Source organism: Natrix helvetica (genome assembly GCF_964273705.1).
Source record: "Natrix helvetica genome assembly, chromosome: 2".
Lineage (NCBI taxonomy): Eukaryota > Metazoa > Chordata > Lepidosauria > Squamata > Natricidae > Natrix > Natrix helvetica.
In genome coordinates, this window is record NC_138552.1 from 44410854 (window position 1) to 44427047 (window position 16194).

Genomic DNA, 16194 nt, shown 5'->3' on the forward strand with positions numbered 1-16194 from the left:
AAAGCATGGGTTAGCCTTTTTTGGCTGGTTATTTGGAATATTCATTTATTACTAAAACTTCACAATTAAAACTAGCTATTGTTATTAAAATGAAACAAGAAAACTAAGAAGAAGAAAATATTTTATGTATGTATGCATTTATGAATGAATGTTGTCTGTAGATGGTTATTTACAATTACTCCCATGCAAATGCTCTAGACTCTAGAGCACGGGTGTCAAACTCAGTGCGTCACGTTGCCATCACATGACATATTGCTACGCTTTTTCCCATCATGGAGCTGGGTCTGCACATGATGCATCCAGCCTGTGGGGCGCCAGTTTGACACCCCTGTTCTAAAGTCCTCAACTCTCCAAAGTCAATGGGGATAGGGCAAGAAATAAGAGAATCTGTTACACTGCAGTTGCTACTTTTTTTTTAATGTAATGAACATGATTAAAAATAACTTTCTATCTATAATGGGCATTTTGCAACCTGTAAAGTTCTAAAAAATATGCCAAATGTAATAAAATACTGTATAAACTGAACTGATGCCTTACTGTTCGTTTCTTGGTCCTGCTCCTAGTCCTTTGTAGTATAAATCACAGCATACCACTTAAACGTCAATAGCTTTAATTATGAAAAATTATATCTAGATGACAAATGTAAAACTATTCTTTATTATGGAATTGTTCTGGCATTGAGTTGCTGCTAAGATTTTATATTTTCTTATGTTATGATCAATATTTCAGCTAGCAATGTAATACAATGCATATATGAATGTTATTAGATTTAGACATATATTGTAAGAATAAGAGTGTACAGTAATTTCATACAATTTTGTTTAAATTTAAATCAACACAGAAATGGATCAGAATTGACTTATTAGTGAATATTTATGAAACTGACACAGATCAGAGACAGAATGCTGGGTGGATTATAACTGAACACTCTTGAGTATGGTGGTTAAGGCGTCAGAGAAAAAACTGGGAGTCCATGAATTCTAGTCAAGTTTTAGGCATAAAACCAACTGAGTGGGCAGTCCTAGTAACTCTCTCTCTCAGCACTAGGAAACAGACAATAGCAAATTACTTCTGAAAAACCTTGGAAAGGAAAAGCAGGTGTTCATCAGGAGTCAACACTGACTCAAAGAAAATTATTGATGTACATTTTAGTAAGTTCTGACTTAATTTGGATTGACACTATTAATGATTTATGTATCAGATTCCCAGATAGTTGTATTTTTCCTCTCTCTTTCCAGATTGATTCAAGGTACATTGACAGTCAACCCTTAAATTAATGCCACTTGTCCACTTACAGTTGAATTGTTGGTACAGTGGTAATTGAAGGCATTACTTATGAGCTGAAATTCATATATTGAAGCATGTCTGTGATTGGGTCACCTCAATCGGACCAGATATTACATGAAACTCCCCCCCCCCCCATATAAACAACTAATCTTAAACTGTTTCCAAAGTTTGCATTCAAAAAATAACTAGTGATTTAATGCATCAAAACAGAGGAGTACAGGGACATAATCTGCTTTCCCACCTTTTCCACATCTAGAGAAAGCAGCTTCATAATGGGTTCTGAAAATAATTTGACTCATACACCAAGTTCAATGGAAATCTGCATTTACATATATTTTACATCATAAAAACACTTGAAATATATATATAAATAAAGTTTCTGTAGATTTTTAACCTTTCTAATAATTTTTCAGCCATCTAGAAAGGATTTCAACTGAAAGAATTGACTTGGGAAATAAAAATTAAGCTGAGGTAGGATAAAATGTTTCTAATAGCTATAGATTACTGGATATCATATTAGCAATGTTTTCAGATTTTTTAAAAATAAAAGTACTGGATTAAACTGTAACCTTCAGAGAAGAAAGGTTCATGGTTATGTATTCCACCAGATACATTCAGAAAGGGAAGGACCTTCAGAGTTTCTATTAAAGTCTCAACATAATATTTGAACTAAGACTTTGAGTAATTAATCAGAAATTAAGCCATAGAGATAAACTTAAATATGCTATTATTGCTTTTGGGTGTCATAGACCAATGCTATTCTTCCACAAATAAGCTTATTATATGGTGGAACACATTAAATGTTATTCCATATAATAAAATACTTCTGAAGATTTATATTAATAATATATGAAGCTTTTATTGTTTTGGTCTTACTACTGCTATTCCTGAATTATTATATGACTTTGATTGGTTTATGATTGTTTATATTATATTCCTGATTCTATTTATTATAAATATTGAAGCTGTAAGAACATAGGAATCTACCTTATACTAAATTATAGCAGTAGTTCATTTATCTCCATATTAAGTTGTGACTGAGAGTGATTCTTCAGACTTTTTTCAGCCTTATATGGGAATTGACAAGCATTGAATCAGAAATCCTATGTATGCAATTGAGTACTCTCCTCCTCAATTACTTATATGGTACAAAATCTGCAAACATTTGTTGCACGCTGTTTGATTTATGAGTTTTATGAATCAATTAAATCGTGTCCACCAACTAGCTAATAGCCGATAAGCAACAGCATTTTTACTACAGGATGTAGATGGTCAGATGTTACAGTCCTCTACTAGCAACAATCCACTACAAATTGTTATATGTATAAGTTCATATTTGTGTATGTGAGAGAGAGAGGTTATCATCTCTGTTATGTAAGTAAGCTCCCCGTTAGGAGGGCGAGTGTGCAGAGAAGCGTAATGAGAGTGGTATGGAAGAACACGCACAAACCAGCATACAGAGACACTGAATCGTATAAATAAAAGTAGTTTACTATGTGGAAATATAGAGGTATTCAGAGTTCAATTTAAAGTCCAAGTCATACACGGTTCAGTCAGTCAGTTATCAATGTTCTCAGTTAAGGAATGATCCTTCGAACACAGTCCAGTATCAAATAATCAGTTTAGCACACAAAGTAGCTAACAGTAGCAAAAACACAGTAACTCACGATACATCCACCGATCAGCATCTAACAAACAGAGAGCTAAGTCATTCTGGCTTCCTCTTATGGCTGCTTGAGGTAACAGCAACCAATCACATTTTATAGCAGTACTTAAAGAAACAGTACTACCATCCTGGTTTATATATTGCTGACCCAACTGTTAGCTTACATTCCTAACAATCTGCAAACATATTGTTTTAGGACAAGGGTGCTAAACTCGTGGCCCAGATGCGTGATGTATTGGCTATGCCCATGCCTGGTTTAGCGAAGGGATACAAAGTCATGATATGACATGTGACAATGCGAGTTTGACACTCCTGTTTTAGAACAAAGCAATGAGGCAACTGTTTTATTTGTTATTTATTTATTTATTTATTTATTTATTATTTATTTATTTATTATTTATTATCCATTTGGAGGAAGAAGTATTAAATATGTTTACTGGCTTGACTTATTCATTTATAAAGATAATACACAGGCGATGCCACATCTAAATTATGGTTTAATGTTTGAAAAAAATCAGAATTACATATTCTTTATATTCAAAACAGTAAAGCTGATCAATAAAATCTCAAGAGCTGATTCAGTGGTCTGAGTTTCTCCATGTGTTGCTATTTACCTCGATCGATGGATGGATAAATAAATAAAATATAACACTGTCATTGAATACAGTCACTTGTTGAGATGAGCAGCTACAGAAATCAAATCAATCTATAAATAAATGAGTCTTTCAGAATTTTAAAAATTCCCTACTTATATGTTAAAGAACTACAGACAGCATTAATACAGTTTCATCTGCTTTCCATTCATCAAAAGGTTGCCCGGCCTTGCTCTTAAAAAAATCCTACCATAACTCTAACTTAATTTTTTTTTATTCCACTGACATATATCAATAGGGGAATGGTGGATTATCACTTAAGTATTTTCTAAGTGGCAAAGTAAACAAAAGTAACAAAGCAGAGGCTGAATTTTGTAATATACATTCAAAAAGTGGTAAGTCCCAAGAACAATGACAAGCAGTGGCTTCATCCCTTAAATACTTTTATGTGGGAATACAATACACATTATGATATTTTGGTTTTATTGTCACTTAATTTTTGTTCTGTTAAAATGAGCATCTCCCAAAAATGGTATTGCTGTGAACATCAGTTCAATTACTGTCAATTCAATTAATTCAACATCTACAGTACAAAGTTATAGATGGAATCCAGAACGTGTATCACAACACTAAGAAATGCATACTAGATTATTTAAAATCCCTTTAAGAAAACAACTAATAAACACTTTAATTTAGAAAAGGATTGCAGATGACTATGCTAATATCTTTCAGGGGTGAATGAGCTTTTGATCCTCCAGGGATGGAAGGTGATTCTGGGCTTTTAAAAATACATATGGATATTTTTGTTTCAGTTATGTAAAGTTATAATATTTATTTGAGATTTTTAAAAAAATCCCACCTTTATTATTTTTAGAAATAACTCAAGGAGGCCAACATATCTAATATTCTTTCCTTCTCCTATTTTCTGCACACCAATAACCCTGTTGAGGTGTGTTGGGATGAGAGACTGACTGGCAGAAAGTCACTTATTTGGCTTTCATGCCTAAGGCAGTACTGGAACACATAATCTCCTGCTTTCTAAGCTGGTGACTTAAATATTACACTAAATTGGCTATTGTATTATTAATAAAAATGCCAACAAATCATCATAAATATTTCATAATTGTATAATTGAACTTAAATAGTTCAAAGTTTAAAGTCAATATTTAATTATCTTTCTCAACCCTATATCTTTTAGGATGTCCAATAATCTAGGCCTTATATGTTATGTGACACTTGTGTAGGACAAAATAATAACACTAAACTGAGTGTTCTTTATGGATTCCACATGTCTAAAAGGTTTTGCTTTTGAAAGTTTTCTTATCCTGTAGCATAAACAAAGCTTATCTTTGTGCTGTCTATTATCTTCAGTGAACAGCTAATTATTCAAGCTACATAGAAAGACCACTGCTGTTGTGGCATATCTCAAAAATATACAGTATGCAGAAGCTAGTTGATCAGTAATAGTAGCTGTTTGGTTAGATGATTTCTATTCTAATCCCTTACATTATATAATATGATTAAACAGATCATCTCAGCAAGGCAATCTGAACTTTAATATCATGTGGGGAAATTCTTAACATTCAGAGATTATTGATATGTTTGAAGATGAATTTTGGATTTTAAAAAAACATTCACAAGAATACCATTTGAATTAATAAACATCTTGCTGCTCTTTTCCTGTTACTGCATTTCTGGCTATTTTTCTTACACTGTACTTTGCTTCCATTTCATTCCCTCCTTTATTTGTTCACCTTGCCATATCCCGCTCCTCCTGCTGCTTGCTGCCCTCTGCTCCCTAGATCTTCTGTTGCATCCTACATGGTTCATTCTTGGTTTTTCTCCTGTTATTTTTTTCTCTATCACTTTTCAAATGTCACTTCTACTTCCACCTCTCCTGTCCGTTTATAATTTTTCGCTGTATTTATGCCCACCTTCTATTTATCCTGATTCCTTCCTCTACCTGTTTCAACCTTTTGTCATATAGCTCATTTACCTTCTTGCTCCTGTCATTCCTCCTCATCTGAAAAGATAATGACAGAAAGCAAGCGAGAAAAATCCGACATGTACGACATGCATACATTATTGTACCTGAATTTATCCAAGTATGAAGACATTCTTACTTGTTAATTAGTGATGTGATTTTGGCTATATGTAAACTAAGAGTATGAAAAAAAAATCCTTGTGCTTCCTTTCTAAAATGCCAGTCGGAATTGGCTTGAATCTCATAGCTCATGGCTTTACAGTAAAAATATTAAACTACCCTCTTGTTTCAACTGTTGTTTCAATAATCTCTATTTTACCCTGCGGCATAATGAGTTTGTGTATCTGTGTATGTGATAGGAAGGAATCCTATATCCCTGTTTAGAATTGGATCAAAGCTGGCTTCATTGTCAAAATCAATCACACCTTGGAATCTCCTTCCTCCCACTCTTTTTGCTTTCATCTGCATTAGTCTCTGATCCAAAGGCTATTTAAAAGGTAGCTTCAAGGACACACTAACAAACTTCGTTTTAATCTATCATTGAAAAACTGTTCCAGAAAGCTGTCTAGGTTTCAATAATGATAACAAAGTAAAATTTATTCGTAGACCAGACTACACATTATTTTTAAGCTATGAGTAATAGACAAGCATTTTAACTCCAATGTTAACCTAAGAAAGACACTCTGGATCAGAATTCTAATGACAGTGCATTTCTTGGCACAGTTCCAGGCCCAATCAAACTGCTGGCAACTGCAATTTTAAATGGTTATTCTGAGAAATCAGTGGATTTTTTTTGAAAATATAATTGAATGAGGGATTGGATATGGGGCAGGACCATAGCAGGAGTCAAAATTCCCTTATCTGGATCTCAGCCTAAATCAGGTCCTGTTGCCTTATCTTAGAATAAAAGACTTAAGGTAAATGAACTGTTCTATCTTATGAGTTTTGGAAAAATAAACTCAAAAAACCAAAAACAAAATAGAATTACCTGAATTATTGAATTTAATGAAAAGTTAGCCGTTTGTACCCAAGGTTAAAGGAAGAAAAATAGAAAAGTAGGCTATTCGGTACTTGTTCAAGCAAAATCTGGGTTCAAAGTCACACTATGGGATGCTAACATACTAACATTTTGCTAGCTTTCTCTAGCAGATTTGATATCCCAGGAGCACCGCTTTTTGCATTTTATTGTTAAATTATGACAATTTTTCTTCAGCTTTAGTAACCTAGAAAGGAAGAAAAAGTACAAAAATAAAGGTTTTGCCTTTCTATGGCATTATGTTTTTTTTTAATTGTTCATTCATAAATAAATTACTATGATTCGTAATTACAAGAACATAATCATATTTATTTCAATCAATTATCTACTTAAGGGGTTTTAAATAATCAGGCTAGTACAATGGTGTTTCAATGACAAAGAAATATCATGGCTGTTGAAATAATCTAAAGTCTTTCTCTCTGATATGTTGGTGGTTTTAGATTATTCAATAGTTGATGCTAGCCTTTTTAATACTTTTAAGCACCCCAAGACGTAATAATTAGGAATAATTTATTATTTGTAATTCACTTTAGAAAGAAATATCTCTATAATATGCATTAACTACATTAACATTCACTTATTATATAAATTTATTTTTTTATCTTTGTTCTTGCTTTTGAGTAAAGAAATGTTTTTCTTTTCTTGTTTCACAGAAAAAATGTTGTGCATGAACTAAAGTCTCAAGTGAAAAGCTCATATAGTTCCTTTGTGCTTCTGCTGAGTCAACCAGATGCCTCTTGTAACTTATTTTGATATTTAAGTGAAAAATTCTATTTTTACCTTCCCATATTCTTGAGAATTATATTTGTAAACATCAATATTTTGTTACTTCTCTCCAAGTTGACTATATTGCTGATGAGTATTACTCTATTTCAATTTAAGAATCATTCTTCAGTTGTAATATCACTGGTTTATCCTGCCTTTTATCTGTGAAATGTATAATGTACAGCAAAACTAAGAAAAACAAAAGCAAACGTGAACGAGAAAAAGATCATTATGTAACTGTATAGATATCTGTTGTAATTTGAACATTAAGATATCCAATTTTGGAATAATCATATCAAGAGATCATTTGAATGTGATTATAATGAGAAAATAACATTGCACGAAGGATATAAAGAATTGACCCTTATGAAATATTTGGAATATCATCACTCAATCAGACTAAAACGGTATTATTTATCATGCACAGAATCTCCCTTAGAGATTAGTGAGCTATGGTCATAATTATTGCCTCAAATATGTTTCCAACACGACAACACTACTTTATTTTATAAGATGTACTGGAGCTGAAAAAGGCAGCAGGGTCAACTGCAGTTGGCAGCTGTCCTAGGGGAAAAAATAATAAAACAAGCAGAAGTCATGCATAACTATGAGTAACTTTGACACCACAAGACTGTTGTTGAAGATGAAATATATGGTTGCATGGATTGGACACAATGATCCTGGATGGAGAGAGGTGCCAGTTAGAGAATATTTCTCATTTTAGTAAGGATTAAAAGATGCAGTAAAGAACAGGTTCATGATCCTATGTTCTAAATATATAACTTGGAAATTAATGAACTCCTGTTTCAGGAATTTGCATAATTCCAGCTTGCAGCATACACTCGTTTTTCAGTCTTTTCGAGTCTGCTTCTATTAATAGTTAGAATTGCTCAACTAAAAATGCAAATATTCATACCTTATTCTACTTCTAAGCAGACTAGCCATTATGAGACTCCAAAACAGGAAAACTACCACACATTGTAGAAAGGTCTCAATGCAGATGTACTAAATTGTGCTTCTTCTAAGGTAAAAATGTATCTTGCAGTAAAAACTATTGGATACCCAATTCAAATTAATTTAAGGTGTAAAGAATTTGCATTCAATTTGATTTAGATGTTGACTGAAATAAATTATTGGGAAGAACATTTCCCCGTTAGCAGACTTTCTTATGTCTATGGAGATTCTCAGTCATCCAGGTCATGGTTGTCCTAAAGGGGCTTTTTTCAAGAAGCAACTGGACTTCCTGGTTTTTCTTTGAAGACTTTTTACTTCTCATCCAAGAAGCTTCTTCAGATCTGACTGGGTGGCGAGTTCCATTTTCCACCATCCAGTCAGAGTTGAAGAAGCTTCTTGGATGAGAAGCGAAACTTCTTCAAAGAAAAACCAGAAAGTCTAATTGCCTCTTGAAAAAAGTACCTTTGGGACAGACTTTCTTATAATACCAAATTACATTTTCCCTATGCATTGGCATTACATGGACAAAATGCTAAAAAATCAAATACCTGTAAATACATGATCTGTGGTAGAACATTTTATACTTCACAGCTTTATAAAATTATATAGGTATATAACTATGCAAATCTTGAACAATTGATGAAGCTTTTAAAAACAGTTTTTAAAATGATTGTTCAAGAAAGATTCATCTCACAAAGAGGTTGGTTTGGGGATAGAGAATATACAACAGTTTCTTCAAAGGCTTTTCTGTTCGGCATAAAATATTTAAATAATATTTACCCATGATAATTTGAGCATTTTAAGAGACAAAAAAGTAGATCATTGTATTTGAAACACAGAATAAAATATAGTAAGATGAAGCCACTGATGTTAAGTGTTTTTACATCAAAGTCCTTAAGTAGCCCAATGAGCTTTCACTTATTTATGCATCGCCATATGATACAGAAATTTGCCTGTAGCATTACAAAAGAGACAGGCTTGATACAAAAGTTCTCCAGGAGTTAACAGACAAACTGGGTCTTCCTATTTCTTATTTATGTCCTGTCTAAGACTAGAAAATAAATTGTCATAGATGAGGCAAAACTCATTAAGCAGGTCTTCAAAAGTTAGAAAAAGCGAGGGATACACTATTGAGAGTTCATTCATGTTTGAAGTGAGATTTCACTAATCCCTGATCATGAGAATAATATTAAACATTCTCCAATATCCCTTAAATATTCTGTGTATGTTTTCACTATAATGACGACATTAAAATAACATTGATATAGAGGGGAACAAAAGTGAGTTTATAAAATAGTTTTTAACATATTGAAACTACAAAATGAAGTCAAAATAGTGAGCTAATATTAATAATGGGAAATAATGAATCCATCTGCATTAAGAATTAATTTAATTATGGTGGCGAAAGTTTGTCTTAAAAGTTTCAATTAAAGCATATACACTATTTCTTTCACCTGATTGTAGCCCCATATGGCAAGGTCAGTCCTTTCAGTGAACAAACAGCTCAGTCGCCTCCAGTGTAGCTGTTATCTTCCTCAACAAGGGGAGACATTTGGCACAGCCTAAAGCTGGGGCATGAACCCTGGCTAAGCTTAAGACATTTATCTGACAGCATCAGCTGACACTCCACAAACACATTTGCTCTCCATGACCTCAGAGCATTTGTGATTAATCAAAAATGTATCTTGAATCTTGAGAACAAGCTACAAGCAGGCACACACAAAAAAGAATATGCTCTCGATCTCGTTTATCGACTCAAGAGGTATATTGAATTTAGAAATAGCAAATAGAATAAAATGATCAATACGTTCTCACTTGTTCATGGAAGAGCAAACTTTATCCCTCAAGCAAGAAACATTGATCATGTAAATGTTTGAGCTGTTTTGTTTTCTTCTGTCTCTTTTTTTTTTAGGTTTTAAAAAGCAAAACCAATGTATTTATACATTAGGGGAGAAATATTAGAGAAGTGCCTTTACTACAAGATAACTGAACAGTATGACTTGGGAAAATGTGAATGTGCTCCTAAGTTGTAGCTGAAGTTCTTATTCAACTATGTATTTTGTGAATTTTTGTAGACAGTTGCCAAAAGATCTTAATAAAACATTTTAAAGGAGTTTTAAAACTTCATGAAGTCACATAATTTACTTTGGAGAAAGTTCTCTGTAAATGAGGCAGAGGTATAACATATCTCCTGTGCACTGTTTACAATTTATAATTTATGTCTCTGTTTGAAATACCCTGCTTTCCAGTCATCTGCTAAGTGATATGATTAGCATTTGAATATCATAATATTCTACTTTACAAAACCAGAATAGAAGCTTTTAGAGCTTTTAATGTTGTAATTCACTTTTTAAAGAAGTGCTTCACTTATGTCTAATTAATTGTGTATGTGGAGGGGGGAACCCCAAAAACTATCCATATTCAATACATAATGCATATAACTTATAAATATCTCCACAATTACACATATTTCTATTTCATTCTATCCTGATTATTAGGTTACAAGCCTATGTTTCTTCAAAACAGACCTCTTATTCTATCAACTACTATATGTCCTTTGGTCTTTGTTGACATGATAAACTTTCATAGCATGTGCTTTCCATAAAATGGTTGTACTAATTAGAAGACATACACCTACGCTGAGACTTCATATGAATTATATTTTGCATCTCCAAAACTCACAGCAGTATGATTTTTACTGCTAACATTTTCAACTAATTCTCCCCATGTCACTCAGTATTTCAGAATTATCTTGAACTTACAGTAAAATTGATCTTATTGTTTAATAACTTCACAATACATTGTCAAGTATAGATTTAGTAATCTATACTTTCACTTTTTTAAAAAAAATTCAGAATAGCACATTTTTTGCAAATATTTAGCACTTCAGTGCAATAATAGAACTGTACAACTAAATATATTGAATACCACACCCATAAAACTTAGGGCCATTGCTTCTTGTGGAAGTGTTTACTTCACATGCATTACACCATTGTTTCCATAGAAAATAATTTTACCAATCTCATACTGATAGCAATAGCACTTAGACTTATATACCGCTTCATAGTGCTTTACAGCACTCTCTAAGTGGTTTATAGAGTCAGCATATTGCCCTCAACAATCTGGGCCCTCAAAGAACGATACCACACTCCACAATCTCTAGGTAATAGAGATTGTGTAATAACACAATAGTGCTGATGATCCAGAGAAGAGTTGCATCTACAAACCAGGAAGGGTTCACTTTCACTGAATCAGAGTGTGCCTGAGAAACTTTATCAGCTTTTTCAAAAAGGGGACTATCTTTAGGCCATTGCAGCAAAACACCAGAGAATCAAGATTATGAAATTTCATATGGCACAAGCTTTTGTTAGATATGGTACACTTTAGATTCCGAACTATCATCTTCATTTAGCACATGGACCCACATATGGAGACTTTAGTATTCAAAAGGCTAACACTAAGATCAGATAAAATGAAATGTATTACAATTATGATAAGGTTACATTCCTAAACAGGTACAAGGGAATAAATTCCAGTGAACATCTTGAAGCTTACTTCTGGCTATACATGTACAAGATTCCATGGAGTATGTCACAAGATAATGCTAAAAATGTGGCATTTGAAAAGGAAGGTTATGCTGATTTCAAGGGAAGATTGTTGGATGTATGCAAACTGAGTTAAATTTCAAAGTCCGGCCTTCAAAATAGTTTATATAATGTGATATTTCATAAAGTTCAAGTAGATTGCACAGTGAGTCTGTATAGTAATACATATTGTATGTCTACATTACTGTAATCTTCATCCTATTTCTACATACTTCTGGCATTCACTGACCTTTGTCCTAGACATCAGTGCACTATGGGTTGCATATACAATGTATTTAACTAGACAGCCATTTTAAAACATTTGGGTCCTTAAAATAGAAGACAGCTTATGTTAAAGAGATGAGCATAAATTATGTTTGAATCAGTCTTTTCTATTCTGATTTTTATTATGTAGAATACCCAGAATAATTTGAAGTCGAGTGTTTTAAAATCTCTGTAAATAAATAAACAACAAACATACTAGTATTGATTGGTCTATAGATGGAAGAGCAAATGATCTGCATAAAGTCACCAAATTTAATTCTTCTATTCTGATAAATTGAATCCAAGGAAGTAAACTCCACTCTTTTTAGAACTGCAATATTAGATAGAACTTGTGCACTCCATCATACCTTAGCTTACCCCCCCCCCCCCAATAATATTCTTATTTCTTCTGGATCTTCAGCATTGCACTGAAGTTGTAGTAGGTGTGTGCAGATTCTTCCAGAAGTTACATTGTAATAAGAAAAAAAACTGGATATAACATCACCAAAATGCTATGAGACGTAATTGTTTAATTCTATAGTTTAAAGCAGACATATATATCCTATAATACTACCCAATTTTAGATCTGAAAAATTATATTGTAGCTTGATGCCATTTCAAGGTGTGTATATATGCTTGCTTTTCCAACTAGGCCATTCCAATCATTGTGCTTTTTTACTAGGTCAACCTCTGTTGCAACAATATTCAATGAAGATGCTGTATAATTTCTGTACTATTCTTTGATTACTAATAGAATATGGACCAATAAAGATATCTTACTTATTTTGTTTCTGTACATTAGAGTCACTTATAAAATACTCATGGTTTCTGTACAGGTTGCATGACAGAAGCTTTATATGTGCTTACGCTACAAAAACTAACATGAATTGAAACACTAGACACCCCAGCTGTATGTTTTGGCATCCATGGTGAAAATGAGCAGAAAATCTAGCTGTTCCATATCAAGAAGTATTTTTACTAGTGCTAATGTGCCTTAAATACCTTGTTCCACAGATGAGTGGCCTGGCACCTGCTGCATGAGAAATAGCCAATTACTGTTCAGTGCCTCTAATTTTCTGATTCAATTAGCATGCTTCAGAGCTTTCCAGTTTAATTGCAAACTACTTCAGTTAGCTCTCTGATTAATCATTGCCCATCTGCAAGCCATCGGAAAACTTAGTGGAACAAATTTGTGTACTTTGGAATGCTGGGAGCTTAGCAAATCAAACTTGTTTTGGTATATAAAGCTTTAATTTTGTTTGCCCTTTTCAGCTGCACTTGTAAAAAGCTCTGTACTGATTAAACAGGAAATCCAGACAATAATATGCTACATTATGCATATAATTACTGTAAATACAGCCGAGACTGCAGAAACATCATTTAAGGTTAGGCACTAACATGTATGGAGTAGGAGGTCAAGACAACACATTTGGAATCAATTTCTTCCCATTATACAAGAAAATAAATATCACAAAAACAATCATGTGACACTCCCCAATATGTATACTTTTAGTAATGTTATTTTAAGCATATGTACAACTATGTCTAACAGATATTAGATGTACTGCATCATGCATCTATGTAGTTTTATTGAGAGGTTTTAGGGAATTAGAGACATTATTGAGGTAAAGAATCTATTATGATGGTACAACTAGATCCTATAAGAATATAAGGAAAATTTGCATTCAAGTAAATATTGCTAATATGAAAATTATATATCTCTATCTATCTATCATCTATCAATCATCTATCTATCATCTATCTATCATCTATCTATCATCTATCTATCATCTATCTATCTATCAATCATCTACCTACCTACCTACCTACCTACCTACCTACCTACCTACCTACCTACCTACCTACCTACCTACCTTATCTTATTCTGATGTCTCCCTTCCTACAATCTCAAGCCAAGACTCTCCTCATTCTATATGAGATTTATGCTAAACCACTGTTAAACCACTAGACAGGTTTCGTTAGATGGACACTTAGGGTCTGCTAATAGGTGTCACCTGTCAGCTATATCTCTGCTATAACATTAACCTTGGGGAGGGTCACAGTTACCATTTTTGTCCTTATGACTTTTTCCTGCCCTATCAATTTATTTCTTGAAGATCTTTCCACTTTTCCTTTCATCCACTAGACTCACAGATTTCAAGCATCTAATATTTCCATGAGCTGTTTCTTCTCTTCTAATGTGGTACATGAGTGTTAGTTAAGGACTGATTAATTTAGATGTGGGTATCACCTGAAAAGAATTTCCTGAGAGATCCAGAAACACTGCAAAACTATGAAAAATAGAAATTCATGGGTGTCAGCATCTGATAGTATCTAATGTATTTTCTTCTCACCTTTCTAATGCTTTTGCTGCCAATAGGAGCTGGTAATGGACTCCAATATCTGTACTTTATAGTAGCAGGCAGCACTAAAAACATGCTGGACACCTGAAAAGTTAGAATGGAATACTAACTTTAACTTTTAACTTTTATTTGATTTCTAAACCGCGCCCTCTCCCAGAAGGGACTCGGGGCGGTGTACAGTCATATTAAAAAACACAATAAATATACATAATATAAATATAAAATAGATATAGGTGTGGCTGGAGGAGGTAACATATAATTTACTGTACAATAATAGTTAAAGTTAGATTTAAAATTTAAAAATTTAAAAATGCATTAAAAAACTACCCCTAAAAACTATCCCGGGATAAAATGTTTGCCAGGAGGTATAAATGGGACTATAAGTGGGCCAGGCCAGCTAATTGGAACAGGTGGGTCTTAAGTTTCTGTCGGAAGGAGCGGAGGTCGGTAGTAGTTCTGATATCGGGGGGAGGTCATTCCAGAGGGTTGGGCCCATCACAGAGAAGGGTCTACTCCTGGGCGCCGCCCGTTGGCATTGATTAGTGGACGGCACCCGGAGGAGTCCCTCCCTGTGGGAGCGAATTGGTCGCAGGGATGTATGAGGTAGGATGCGATCCCGCAGGTAACTAGGTCACCTTTTACTTTGACCAAAAAAGTAAAATGTCTACCTTAAAAATACTCAATACAGTCTTTTCAGAGCAGATGCAGAATGTAAAATGGGGAACTAGTAATCAGCTCAAGTCGAAAGAAAAAGCTGCAAAGTAGGATGCTACAAAAGGAACACATTGGAAAAAAATGGCAATATCAGATCAAGATCTGGTTGCAATTAGATAGAAGCAGAGATATACAGAAAAGTTGAACTTTCTGCTATCTTCTGGTAGGCATCCAGATTTGGCAGTCCAGATCTTATATCAGACCTTCACATGAGAAAGAAAGTAGAATGAAAAACACTTGAGAGGAAATGGTCAGCAAAATATTATTTGATCTAAGTTACACAAGAAGTTCTCTCTAAGTGGTAATAAAGAGCCAGATCAAGATACATCGTGCTTTGGGTCTTTATTAAACCTTACAACTGTCTACATTTCACTACATAAGAAATAATAAAAGCTATTTTTAGGATATTATGTACAGTAAGGTGACCATCATGATTACTATTTAAGGCAGTTACTTGCCATTAGTCATTTTGCTGAGATCTTTTTGCAGTAAACATACGATATCTGAAAGTAGTTTTATTGTCCATGTGCACCAGATGCTGAAATGATTGAACTGGGAAAAAACTTGTTCTTTCGACTCCAAAGAATGTATCTTTTAAGATACTGCTTCACTTATGCTATCACATGCCAGCAAAATAATGCTTAGGATCATCCAATGCAGCTTATAGCCTTATGTAGAAAAAAGAGATGCCATATGTTTCAGCTGAATTTAGAAAAGACCAGAGAAAACAAAACATTACTTCTGATGCACTCTGAATATTTGAGAAAGCAAAATAATACAAAAAGGAAGTCAGTATGTGCTTCATTGATTATAGAAAAGTCTTTTATTGTGTTGATCATGTTAAGCTGTGGAATATCCTTAGAAAAATGGGAAATCCCAGAACACCTTGTTGTCCTCATTCAACCTGCACACAGGACAGAAGCCACAGTATAGGCAGAACAAGGCTAAACAGATTGGCTCCAGGTTGGCAAAGAAGTGAAACAA

General features: G+C 33.6%; 1 protein-coding gene across 6 annotated transcripts in view; it reads right to left on the minus strand.

Moving 5' to 3' along the window:
• The window catches only part of ARB2A (ARB2 cotranscriptional regulator A), a 238236-nt gene that overhangs the window by 33969 nt on the left and 188073 nt on the right, over positions 1-16194 (minus strand). Inside the window, exon 11 of one of the 6 annotated variants that reach the window (XM_081940974.1) lies at positions 6731-6753. The exons of 4 other annotated variants lie outside the window; for them this stretch is intronic. In XM_081940974.1, the coding sequence (XP_081797100.1) occupies positions 6746-6753 (8 nt within the window). In that variant the 3' untranslated portion in view covers positions 6731-6745. Of the gene's footprint in view, positions 1-6730; positions 6754-7428; positions 7521-16194 lie in introns of those variants that run through there. One more of the 6 variants, XM_081940968.1, reaches the window with a different exon arrangement.